At 38.8% G+C, this 13,098-nt stretch overlaps 1 protein-coding gene and 1 long non-coding RNA gene across 2 annotated transcripts; one reads left to right on the top strand and one right to left on the bottom strand.

The window, feature by feature from the left end:
* Positions 1-2,727: 2,727 nt before the first annotated feature.
* Positions 2,728-5,455, bottom strand: eif1b (eukaryotic translation initiation factor 1B). The gene is made up of 4 exons (XM_062992198.1): positions 5,285-5,455; positions 3,593-3,756; positions 3,396-3,497; positions 2,728-3,317 (listed from the first exon to the last, which is right to left on the bottom strand). Exons 1-4 carry the CDS (start codon positions 5,313-5,315, stop codon positions 3,273-3,275), a joined length of 342 nt encoding a protein of 113 aa, XP_062848268.1. The 5' UTR covers positions 5,316-5,455; the 3' UTR covers positions 2,728-3,272.
* A 5,767-nt stretch (positions 5,456-11,222) lies between these two features.
* Positions 11,223-12,614, top strand: LOC134310573 (uncharacterized). Its single transcript, XR_010011320.1, has 2 exons — positions 11,223-11,485; positions 11,787-12,614. It is a non-coding gene; the product is annotated as an uncharacterized LOC134310573 (long non-coding RNA).
* Positions 12,615-13,098: the final 484 nt, after the last annotated feature.

The raw sequence follows: 13,098 nt of genomic DNA, 5'->3' as shown, positions 1-13,098 counted from the left end.
CACACATACAGTATATGTATGTATATATATATATATATATATACACATATATACAGTATGTATATATATATATATATATATATATATATATATATATATATTTATACATTATTTTTCCAACACTTTCCTTTGGGATTGATAGTTCTATCCATCGATCACCCACAACTACAAATTCTACAATATTTCCTAAAGTTTACAGTTTCTTAAATGGTTCTATTGGATTTCCCCATCCTGTCTCATTAAACCGCAAGAAATAAAACATTTAACACTTTAAACATTTAACACTGGTAAATATGCTTTTTTCGCACTTTTATTCACACGTGATTCACGTTTGTTCCAAATTAGCGCATTGCTCCGATGAGCGAAGAAATAGATCGCATGTGTAAATACTTTAATATGTTGACAAGGGAAATTAACCATGTGAGCTATGCACATAATCACTCTAAAACATGTCCTGAACTGCATTTTCCTTTCTGTATTATAGAGGACAAGATAGTGTTTACTTTTTCTGAGGAGAAGAGACTAATGGTACCATCTCAAATTATATCCACCGCCCTATGTAGTGCACTATGTTGGACATGACATAATACAACTTTCACAAAAATCGTCCTTAAAACGGCTGGTTTAAAGCCCCTGATATCCAACAGTAGCTTAGATAACTACTTATTAATCATTCAGTGACTGTTAAAAGAAATGTTTTGTACTGTTAGGAAGTACCCTAAGTAGGGCATAGGTGACATTTGAGATGGGCCCACAGTCTCTTCTTGAACTGTGTTACTAACGAAGCAGAGGCACTGGACTCTAACTCTAACTCTACTTTTCTGCTCTTTGGCTATGCTGTAGTTCCTCACTGCCAAACAGGTTGTCCAGTTTCCTGCACTTTTCTGCATCTGCTTGCAGCTCTCTGAAGTTAGGGTGCCAGTACGACTGCAGTGAAGATTCACTTCGGTGGCCAGTTACAGCCATCATTTCCCTGCATCAGAAAGTTTCTGCACTGACAGTGGCGTATTAATATGGAATGATGTGAGGTGGTCATAGGTGTGGGCGTATATCGGGGATTTTACAATGGCTTTGAACGCGACTCAGCCAATTACATTTTAGGAGCGGAACTATCTGTTTTATAATATGTAATTTTTGATTATGGTTTATCCTGGGGGAGGGACATTTCTGTGATTGGCCAATGGACAAGCAGTGAGGATACTGTGGTGGGCCAATGCATACTTCAGGATTATTATTTAGGAATATTTAAAACAGAATTTATTTTTCATTCTCTCAGCGGCCCACATACAGAGCGGCCCACCGGGAAAACTCCCGACCCTCCCGATGGCCAGTCCATCCCTGCCTCTCACCCACTGCTGGCCCCAATGTGCCCTGTGCTGCCCTCCTGTGTCAGGTTTTTGGAATTGCTTCTCTGTTTATGTCTTTTATGTGGTTTGAAACATTTTTTGCCAGGCATGTGGGAAAAATAAACTCATTAGCCAGCTCATTAGATGCTTGCCATGTTGACTTGATCACAACGAGTGAAGGCCACAGAGCACAGACTACTCAAATTCACGCCACTGAGTACATGCAGTTTAGATTAAATTGTACACATTAATTACCATGAAATCCTCAATCCTCCCTTGAAGAAAGAACCAAACATTCCACTTAGTATTTTTCTAGTATGTACTAAGAAACAGAAAGCATGTACAGATATGTGGTGACATACAAGTAATAAGAACAGTGTATGCTCAGTTTCTATTAACAACCACACTTACTCAAACTAAATGTGTGCTTAAGGGTTATCAGTCAGTACAATGCAAGCTCATTTCAGTCGTCCAATAAGCAGAGATGTTTAAATGCTGGTTAATTAATTTCAGTGCACCTGAAAGTCATCGTACATGACCAGGGTACACCAAATTCAAAAAGGAATTACCAAACACATCCTTTGCAGTACTTTCCAGGATCAAAAGTACCTGACTTTTGTAATATGATGTGCACCATGAATGAGTTTACTTTGTTGCCTAAGTAAACTTATTTGGGATTCTTTTTTTTTCTTTTACAAATCAATACTAAACGCGGATTGTTCCCACATCCCTCCACTTGAACAGAACGCACATGGATCTTATATGCTGCACATCACACATGCCTCACAAATTTTTCCCTTGTGCAGTCAATGCATATTTACTTGCAATAATCTTACATGGTCACTGCACAATTAGATGTTGTTACTGTCTGTCACAGTTGTATTATTTATTCTAGTAATAATGTTTTTCTTTTTCTAATTAGTTGCGTACATGTCAACACCTGGACCAAGAGAAATTCCTTGTACATCCGGTACTTCACAAATACTAGATTTTAATTAGGCAATTTCCTAGGTCAAGCTACACTACAAACACCTGTACATAATATTTATTACTATTTGCATGAGCACTTCATTTTATAAACATCAGTTGTATCTCTCAGCTTATTTAAATCTCTATTATACATAACCTAGTCCAACATCTTTATTACAGCCCATAAGCAAATCAAACCATGCATAATTTGAACCAGGCTTCTCTAGTGACAGCTAAGACATGGTGAACTTTTACCCGAGCCAAATTCACTCTTCTTTAACTTTACATAAGCAAATTAAGGGAGCATCCTGCTATACAGTTTTACACCAGAACCTAATGGGCAGGTAACATCGGTTTTATTTGTCCAGTATTCAGTACTTCCTGACAGCATTAGACACACAAAACCATGCCATTACTCACATTTCAGCTTTATTATTTAAGTTGAAGTATCAAGACTGTACAAATGTGTGTAACTGCAGCCAGGCAAACCCCTTGGCACATGTTTACCTTTGCCGAGTACTAAAATCAAAGACTTTGTATATTAGAAGAGAAAACTAGATCACAGAACCTAGTTTACTGTTAATCATATAAATCAGTGTACATCATGGGTGATTCAAATATGAAATTTGTTGCAAATGAGTGACGTTCCAAACGGTTGAAAAAGGAAATTGAAACAGGTTTATATAAATGTGCCAAAAAAAAAACACTTTATTGCATCTTGAATAGAAATAGCTAGCTTATGTCCATCACAGTCAACAAAAGGTCCGAGTCGATCCCTGATTGGAAGCAGTTGTGTGTATAATTAAAAAGTTAGTGAACTTGAAATAATATAAAAATGCGTACACAGCTAACATTCATTTTGAAAGCCATGATACTACACTGAAAAATATTACAGCCATAATCAGGCCTGGTTTCCTAAGAACTTCTGTAATCTTGATCTTCAGGCAAGACCGTTATTTAAAAGCCATGAACCTTCAACTGCTCTTCCTTTACGATGTTGATCTGTAGAGGAGAGATGAGAGCATTAGCACCTCAAATTAAACATGCATGTGATGAAGAAAGCCAACGCAAATACGTCACCTCGAGGAGAAACTGGCAGATGTTTTTCCTTTGGTCTCCTTGCAACTGGATAACTTCTCCGTATTCAGGGTGCTCGATTACAGTACCATTACAGGCAAATTTCTGTCAGAAAATACAAGTGTGTAAAAATCGTTAAATAGATGAAAAAGGAACAATTACTAACTATACCAATCATTCCACCAGCTTTTAAAAAGTACCTTTTTGAATGCTTTCACAAGCTTTTTCTTGTCATAATCATCTGCAATTCCTTGCACTGTAGTAAGTGTCTTGCGACCGTTTCGCTGTTGAATCCTTATGTGGATTTTATCCTCTGTCCCCGCCGGGAGCAAGTCGTCACCCTTAGTTGCATCAGCAAAGGGATCTGAAAAGTCAAACCGAGTCGTTACACACTGGCAACACACAATGCAGCTGACGTCATCATTAACCACTTTAAAACCTCCTTTGAATTTTGTTGCAAGCTTTGATGGAAGTCATTTGATGACCCTTAAGAAAGAAAATTTATTTATTAGGATTTTTTAACGCCACTTTATACACGTAACTGTGTTATGGCATGATCGATGTCATGTTTCTCATTTATTTTTGTTTTCATTTCTGTTCCTGCTAGGAAGAAATTAAAAAGTGTACACAGATCACATCATAAATGCTATACAGTACACTAAATCTGGACATGTACTAGTCAGGCAGTCTAAACAAACATTATACACTACAACTTATGTACAACTGTGACAATTCTTCCCAATCAATGTATTGAACAAATTCTTATTGTTGGGCCAGTGATAGCTCAGTGGTTAAGGTACTGGACTAGTAAACAGAAAAGTTGCCGGTTCAAGCCCCGCCACCACCAAGTTGCCACTGTTGGGTCCCTGAGCAAGGTCCTTAACCCTCAATTGCTCATCGTGTAAGTCACTTTGGATAAAAGCGTCTGCTAAATGCTGAAAATGTAAATGTTGGCCTTGTTGAGCAGAGGCCACAATTTGGGCCATACATACTGTGCCTAATAATCTGGGGTGGATGAAGAACCATGGTCCTATATAAACAATACTACGAAATGCCTTTTCACATACCCTAGTTTGTTTGGAAGCTGAGGTCTATCATTGTAATGCACCCCAGAAGCAGAGGGATAAGGGCCTCGATCAAAGGCCCAACTGTGTCTGTATGGCAGAGCTGGGATTCGAACACAGAACCTTCACGTTGGTAAAACAAAGCTTTTTCCAGTAGGATACTACTGTTCCATAGTCATATTTAAACTCCTATTGGTGTAAAGTACTGGATTAGTATACGATTACCATTTAAACAAATGCTTAAGAGTCCAATTGGCTATTTACATACCAGGTCAGAAGTGAGATGTGTGTTTCACACAAGAGAAGCCAGACTACATACTCCTTTTAAATAAGTCTCAACACAAACCATTAATGGGGCATTTAGTCATTATTTTTTAAAAGAACGAACAATAGTTAGACGCAAATTAATGCTAATCTGAATGGTACCAAACGAAACGAAAAACCGATGTTTGCGTCGTCTAACTATTTATATAATGTATTTGGATTTGTAGTCAGTCATCTATAGCTAGACAAAGAGGATCTACTTTTTCTTGTCCATGTAAAACCGCACAACTACCACGAAGGCGGACAAAGGCCTAATAAAATCAGTGCGCAGCTATGTTAGTTAGCAGTTTCGGTTTAAACCCGTAAATTAAAGCCAAATGCGTTTTTAATAGCACAATAAAGACTATTAAATGCGCGTCGCTTTGATTAGCGCAATTAAACCCGTGTATATAAAAAGTTTTGTGGCCGCCGTTTAAATATTAGCGTAGGCTAACTAGTTAGCTGCTAACTCGTAATTTTCGCCGTTAACAACGAATAGAGAGTCCGAACGATATAAACACTTACCAAAAGACTGGAGGTTCTGGATAGAGGACATGCGATTTTAGGACAGGTACTGGTTAGATAAAAGGTATCGGCTTTAATGCCGTCCGTTAATTTAAGAGCAGAGGTTGTTTGAAAGCAAAAGCACAACAAAGGAGCGCGGAGGCCTAGCAGCGGCTAACAGCTCACACTGACTGGGAACAGAGGAAAGAACCGAGCACCGTTACACACCCTCATAAAGCCCTCAGCAGGGCTACCACGTGATCTTAACACGACGTTTCATTGGTGGAGCTCGAATAGTGGGTGAGGGCGGCTAACAAACGATAAAAACACCAGTAAACGTTTAACGTGTGTCGTTCACAGTGTTCCGCACAGTGTTCATATAACAGGGTATATGCGGTATAACCAAAATATTGTATCAGGGTATTTTTTTAAATTCTGGCGGTTTCACGGTATATCACGGTATGCTTTATTTTTTGTATCACTGGGAGTTTTATGTAGTGGTGTGCGATACTGCAAAATTTGGTATCGATCCGATACCAAGTAAATACAGGGCCAGTATCGCAATATCGATACCGATACTTTTTAATAATTAAGGTAGATGCATCATCAAATTGCTAAATCTGAATGAATTTTCATGACCTTTAAGTGTATTATTGTAATACATACATTTTTGTAAGTAGCTGCTCTCAGTAGGGTTGTAAATAAATTCAGTTGTTTAAAGCGCTCCGATTTCTTTTTTCTGGTGCTTTACTTTCTCACAACGTTACCATCAGGGCGTATCACCACCAAGCGGCTAACGCAGGGTTAATACATTTGTAAATTTTTAATAGTGACCGAATGTGTCCTTGTTTATTTAAAATAAAAAATCGATGCTATTCTGTAGAAGCACAAAGTCAAAAGAAAAGAGCTCTCATTCACCAAAACACAAGGAATAAGAGCCTACGCACGCTCCGATTCATTTGCGCAAAGTGCGTTACACTATTATTTCCATAAAATTGACCCTATTTTGTATCTGCAAAGCAAAGTATTCAAAAACTTACAATCTTTCGATGCCTACCAATGTACCGATGTCGGCACCACAACAAACCACACAATGTGACGGCACCACAACAAAACACAGCAGAGCAGGAGGGGAGGAGCGAGGTGAGCATGTAAGATGTGAGAGGAACGGAGTCTGTAGACATGAGCTGCGTCCGGAATCGCATACTTCCATACTCAATACTACGCGAAATGAGGACGCGAGAGCGGTTAGTATGTCCGAATACATAGTATACACAAAGAGGTACGCGAGAAGTACCCGGATGACCTACTTATTGGGCAGCCATGTTTGAGTATGCAAGCGATGCACACTTGCGGTCCGTTAATGTATCCCATAATGCAACTGGAGCTGCGTAGGCGTTCGAAGCGTAATAAGAAACAAGAAAGATAGCGGTCCTCTGTTTACAAGTGTAAGTAAGATAAATAAAATAAAACATTTTAAAGACGAATTAATAACAAAAACACGATAAATATCCAAAAGTTTGGCGAGTGGGGTTTGTAATGAGTCTGTAACTATGGTGATATTACGTCATCACGTCCCACGTCATCACTTGACGTTGGAAAGATGGCGGATGTAGTGCGTAGCAGTGTTGTGTGCATACTGCATACTTCTGTACTGGAAGTATGTACTTTTTTACAGGCAGAGTAGTGCATACTTCCTCCAATCTAGTACGTACTCTCTAAGTATGCGATTCCGGACGCAGCTATGGTCTTTACTTTCTGACGAAACGGGAAAAACGTGCTGAATGTAGCGGAGAAAAAGTAAAACGAAAGTATCGATCCCATAACACTAGTATCGATCCGATACCAATACCAACGTTGGTATCGATACTATCGATATTTGTGTTCACGGTATTTTTTAAAATTCTGGCAGTTTCACGGTATATCACGGTGTGTTTTATTTTTTGTATCACTGGGAGTTTTATATGTCTGTGGCTGATTTTACTGTGATCAGTACATAGAATATAAAGCATTTTCATTTCACCATGTATATAATGAAGGTTTTGAGTACTATAAGATTTCCTTGGCCCCACAAAATGACACAATATACACCGATCAAGCATAACATTATGACTACTGACAGGCAGTGGCGGCTCCTGCCAAATCTCTCGGGGGGGGGGGGCAATTGTTGCGATGATGGCCAAGGTGACCCGTTCAATGGGTAAATTAAAGCTTAAATAATTAACATCTGAAGTCATCTGTCAGTTTGCCCTCACAAATAACTTTGAATATGGAGAGAGACCAGCTTTACCATTAATCATAAAATTAAGTAAAGCTCTCACCCTAACAATTTAATTCAGTCTTCATCAGATAGCATTTTACATTTACATTTACATTTTCTGCATTTATCCAGAGCGACTTACAGAAGTGCTTCCATAGTGAACATTTCATTTCTCAAGTTTTAGTAAACAACAGTCGAAGAACACAAATCTGCTGAAACCTGTTAGAACCAAAGTGTTAGCAAATAAATTTTATTTTAGGTGCAGCAGATCCAGAATAAAGATTGGCATCTGGGCTGATGTGCAAATAAAGAAGTACAATTAACCAATTGGGGAGATACAATAAGTGCATTCACAGTTCACAATTTAAAAATTACACTACTTACTTGTAATTTACTTGTAACTTATATGATTTTTCCCCCTTTGTAGATACTTGCTTGATGTTTAAATTTGGTCTGGGTGGCCCTAATTCTTGAGTTGCTAATTTATCCTGATTACTACGATGACTGAACTGCATTTCCCTTAATGACACGATGGAGTTGCTCCGAACTGAGGTAATGGTAGTCATGGTGACGAGATCGCGACACCAGGTTACGTGTGACGCAAGCACGTAAGCGCGAGCCCTCCCGGAACCCATTCAGATTGTATTGCAGCGCCTGCAGTTCGAAAAAAGTGCCTTAATATAAGAGTCTATGAGAGCAATCCGGGGCGATTTTCAGTTAGGCTGATGTCGCCCCCAAAAGGGGCGGTACTGTACGGGACACAACTCAACGCTGATTGGACTACGATATTCAGAGGCAAGACAGACTGTCCAGAACAGTCACAGCTGTGATAGAAAAATTTCTTCCCTTTCGTCCTTTGGTGGTGCGTTGCCCGATCGCCCTAAGGAACGAGCCGCCCTGATTATGATTTCAGTATACAATCTGAGCAATTGAGGGTTAAGGGCCTTGCTTAAGGGCCCAACAGTGACAATCTGGCAGTGATGGGGCTTGAACCAGTGACCTTCTGATTACTAGTCCAGTACCTTAACCACTAGGCTACAACTATATGTCTGTAGCTGATTCTTCTGATTTTACTGTAATAAGTACATAAAAATATAAAGCATTTTCATTTCACCTTGTATACAATGAAGGTTTTGAGTACTCTAATGGTTCCTTGGCCCCACAAAATGACACAATATACACCGACTAGGCATAACATTATGACCACTGACAGGTGAAGTGAATAACATTGATTACCTCTTCATCACGGCACCGGTTAGTGGGTGTGATATATTAAGCAGCAAGTGAACATTTTATCCTCAATTTTGATGTTAGAAGCAGGAAAAATGGGCGAGCGTAAGGATTTGAGCGAGTTTGACAAGGGCCAAGTTGTGATGGCTAGACGATTTGGTCAGAGCATCTCCACAACTGCAGCTCTTGTGGGGTGTTTCTGGTCTGCAGTGGTCAGTATCTATCAAAAGTGGTCCAAAGAAGGAACAGTGGTAAACCAGCGACAGGCTCACTGGGTGGCCAAGGCTCACTGATGCACGTGGGGAGCGAAGGCTGGCCCGTGTGGTCCGATCCAACAGACGAGCTACTGTAGCTCAAATTGCTGAAGAAGTTAATGCTGGTTCTGATAGAAAGGTGTCAGAATACACAGTGCAGCACAGTTTCGCAGTTTGTTGCGTATGAGGCTGCATAGCCGCAGAAAAGTCAGGGTGTCTACTGCCCATGCTGACCCGTGTACACCGTCGAAAGCGCCAACAATGGGCACGTGTGCATCGGAACTGGAACATGGAGCAATGGAAGAATGTGGCCTGGTCTGATGAATCACGTTTTCTTTTACATCACGTGGATGACCGGGTGCGTGTGCATCGCTTACCTGGAGAACACATGGCACCAGGATGCACTATGGGAAGAAGGGAAGCCGGCGGAGGCAGTGTGATGCTTTGGGCAATGTTCAGCTGGGAAACCTTGGGTCCTGCCATCCATGTGGATGTTACTTTGACACATACCACCTACCTAAGCATTGCTGCAGACCAGCCCTGATGACTGTGGCCTCTTTCAGCAGGATAATGCGCAAAAGGGGGATCAACACAATATTAGGAAGGTGCTCATAATGTTATGCCAAATCGGTGTATGATGGAATCAGTAATAGACCACTGTGCCACTCATTTACTGCTACTCATCTTATGGTTTATCTAAATGCAAAGTTAATTTCTCTTTTAACTTTTAAATAAGCACAGCAGTTAGATAACTACAGAAAGTGTGTAAAGGTAGAATTGGTGCAGCTCAGCTCCACCAATGTAGATTTTATTCTCAGTTTTTGTTACTGCTTAACATGTGTACTTTAAAATTACTGCTACATAATATAGTAGATGATGGATTCTTTTTGTAAATAATACATTTGTATATCCTCTTTAGAATGTAGTTTTTAGAATTTGTGCAATATCTATGGTACCTGCAGTGCATTATTAAATCAACAAGGTTAAAAATACTTTAACGGCCCAACAAAAAAGCAGTGGTAGTTTCTCTGCCTCACAGCGGCTCAGTGGTTTGTTTCTGAGATCTGATGTTGTCGACGTGTCTGTGTGGGTTTCTCCTGTGTAACCTTCTAACTGCCAGAATGTCTATATTTAGATTGACTACTCTGTATCGCCACCGATTGTGAGTGAGTGTGAAGGAGTGAGTAATGCCCTGAATCAGGAAAGTGGACAGCCCTAGAGGCCATGCTGTATGACAGCCAATAGATTTTTATTCAAAATCAGCAGTGCTTTTCTGTATTATATTACAATTAATTCATTTTCAATATATTGTTTTTAATAGCAGTGTAAAGAATAAATCACATGATGTCTATTAATCTACTGTCTAGCACGTGAGATGACATGACATATCTGAATCAAAAATCTCAACACACTTCCTGTGCTTTACTGCACTTTCGACCAAACCCTAATGTAATAAGTAGAGGCTAATTCTAAACACTTACACTAGTTACTATAACACCAGCATAATGACATTTTTGTGGATTGCCTTCACTTGCAAATAATTGGCCTTAATTAGTAAGAGTAGTAAGTAGTAAGAACTGATGTGCATGTTAACCTGCATGTAAGAGCCTTTGTTGTGATACATGTTGTCATGTCCTACCCACAATAACACTGATTAGAATGGCATTAATTGAGATGAATAAATAAATGGATAAAACAGTACTGGAGATGAATAAATAAATGGATAAACCAGTACTGGAGATGAATAAATAAATGGATAAAACAGTACTGGAGATGAATAAATAAATGGATAAAACAGTACTGGAGATGAATAAATAAATAAATATAAATGACATCTGTCTGACATTTCTTAATTTCCTTTTATTTATTCAGTTACAATAGCCTACAAGTTACAATAGTTACAAGTTACAATAGCCTAGTGGGTAGAGTGGGTTACCAACTGTAAGGTTATATACTGTAAGGGTGCTCTACAATGGCTGACCCTGGACTCTGACCCCAACTCCCAAAACATGCAGGGATATGTGAATAAAAAACATTTCTAACAAATAAAGGCATTCCATTCACCCTAGGTTATCTTTAATGCACTGCTATAAAACATCTAAAATATGAGGTATTATTTTTTTTTTTTAATTTTATTAACACATGAATAATTAACACATCAATATGATCATACATATAAACATTTATTGTATCATTAAGTTAGTTGAATATGTAACCCCCGTTAAGAACATACCCTATACTTGAGTCACCCCTACAGAGCATGCGCATTCTTTTCCCTCCTTTATTCTCTCTCTGAGTGAGTGTGTGTCAGTGTGCAGAGGAGCTTGTGTTTAGTCACAGCCTCTATACAGAATATTAGGTTTATTAGAACACTGTAGTTGTGTTAAAAGTTCCCTGCTGCAGTATTTTTCTGAGTTTTGCCCTGAGCTGAACAAACTGACATTAGATGCTGTTATACTGTGAAGGAAAAAAACTCCGGTGAGTTCAGTTAAAGTGAATTCAGAAGGATTTATGTGTAAATATTAATATATTAAGGTGTTGGAAGTGCTTATAAGTGAGTGAAAGATTGATACTAATAAAACAACCGGAGTATAATGGGCTATATGTTATGTTATGTTTACGATAGCGGGTCTTTGAGCAGCCTAGTGTTAGCTCGGATTAGCGTTTGGCTAATATATACATTTGAGCCTTAAATGTTGTAATATTTTGGTTCAGTGTTATGTTGAGCTTTATATGTTTGAGAGTACATCATTATTAAGTGAAGTGCTGCACTATGCAGGTTGTTTTTTAAGGACAGAAAAGTTATCAGATTCCCGAGATCCAAGATGGCGAGCCAGACTGAAACTACGATTCCCAGCAGGCTGTGCTAGTGACGTCAGCAGCACCTGAGCACCGAGCAGCGCAGCAGAGAGAAGGAGAGAAAGAGAGACGCGCAGATAAGGGAGCGAAACACACACACACACACACACACACACTTTAAGTCTACCCGGGTAGTGAAGCATAAACACACTTTCTTTGAAACACACACCGAAAAAAGGGGTACAGAGAGACGTGATACACGGAAAGAAACCAGATCTTTGTTACTGAAATTTTACATTTTCTCCTTTTGGACTAAAAGGGGGTTATAAAAAAAACTGAACGTTATTGGTTAATGGTTGTGGATTGTGTTAAGTTTAAGCCGAGACTGTATGTAAATATTTGCTATTGTGATCCTGAAAGACAATTATTTCAGGAAATTGGGTTAATTTGAACTGGGTTATATCGCAGTGACTGGAAATATTTGTTTCTTTTTGTTTTTTTTGTATACACATATCAACATACACCCTATTATATCTTAGTATTTTAGATACACATTCCCTACACTACACTTTATTTAACTATTTCTTTTAAGTTCCTGGGTTAAGTGTATTACTGTAGTGGGAAATTCCTTTAAATTGCTACTGAAATTGAGCTCTATGTGAATTTTGTTTTATTGTACTTTATTATAAGAGTCACTTTATTGTTTTGATACTGTTGTGAAGAGCTAAAACCCAGAGTGTGGAAAAATTATTTTCTATTTAGTATTTTCTGTAAATAAATGAAAGAATTTCATTTATAAAACTATCAACTTTCTGTCTGTTGTAATTCTGTCCAAGCCCTCCTCCTAGAACCTAGTGAAGTACTGATATTGGTCCATAGGAACTATATAAAGTATTCACAAATCTCAAGGTTTATTTGTGATCTGTGTACATGTAGAGCTGGTGGTAATAATTACGATCAGAGTGAAATTATTCCACTACGGTTCAAGCCGTGCGTTACATCTTTTTGTGGCGAGCCAGCCAGGAGGGCTTCTGACAATTTGCAACCAGACTGTTTTTCACAAGTTAACGTTTTCCCCCAATTTTAGTACTTTTCTCTGTTCTTTAAATCTTGTGGTTTTGCACTTTCCATAATGGATATTGGGGAGGTATATGCTGTGAATGTGAGCAGATCACTTTATGTGTCTGGCATTTCGGGTAGTGAAACTCATGATGAAATGGTAATTGCCTTAGAACAATTTGGTACTGTGACAAAAGTTGTCAAGCTCCAGACAAAGCAGACAGGTGATACTA

The sequence above is a fragment of the Trichomycterus rosablanca genome, chromosome 3 (assembly GCF_030014385.1).
Source record: "Trichomycterus rosablanca isolate fTriRos1 chromosome 3, fTriRos1.hap1, whole genome shotgun sequence".
Lineage (NCBI taxonomy): Eukaryota > Metazoa > Chordata > Actinopteri > Siluriformes > Trichomycteridae > Trichomycterus > Trichomycterus rosablanca.
This window is presented reverse-complemented; position numbering and strand designations above follow the sequence as displayed.

Bases quoted from the DNA above. Each gene is read 5' to 3' on its own strand.
- eif1b (XM_062992198.1), bottom strand. From the start codon at position 5,315: ATGTCCTCTATCCAGAACCTCCAGTCTTTTG. The intron at 3,498-3,592 runs GTACTTTTTAAA...ATTTTCTGACAG, and splicing joins TTGTGAAAGCATTCAAAAAG to AAATTTGCCTGTAATGGTAC. The intron at 3,318-3,395 runs GTGACGTATTTG...TCTCCTCTACAG, and splicing joins TCTGCCAGTTTCTCCTCGAG to ATCAACATCGTAAAGGAAGA.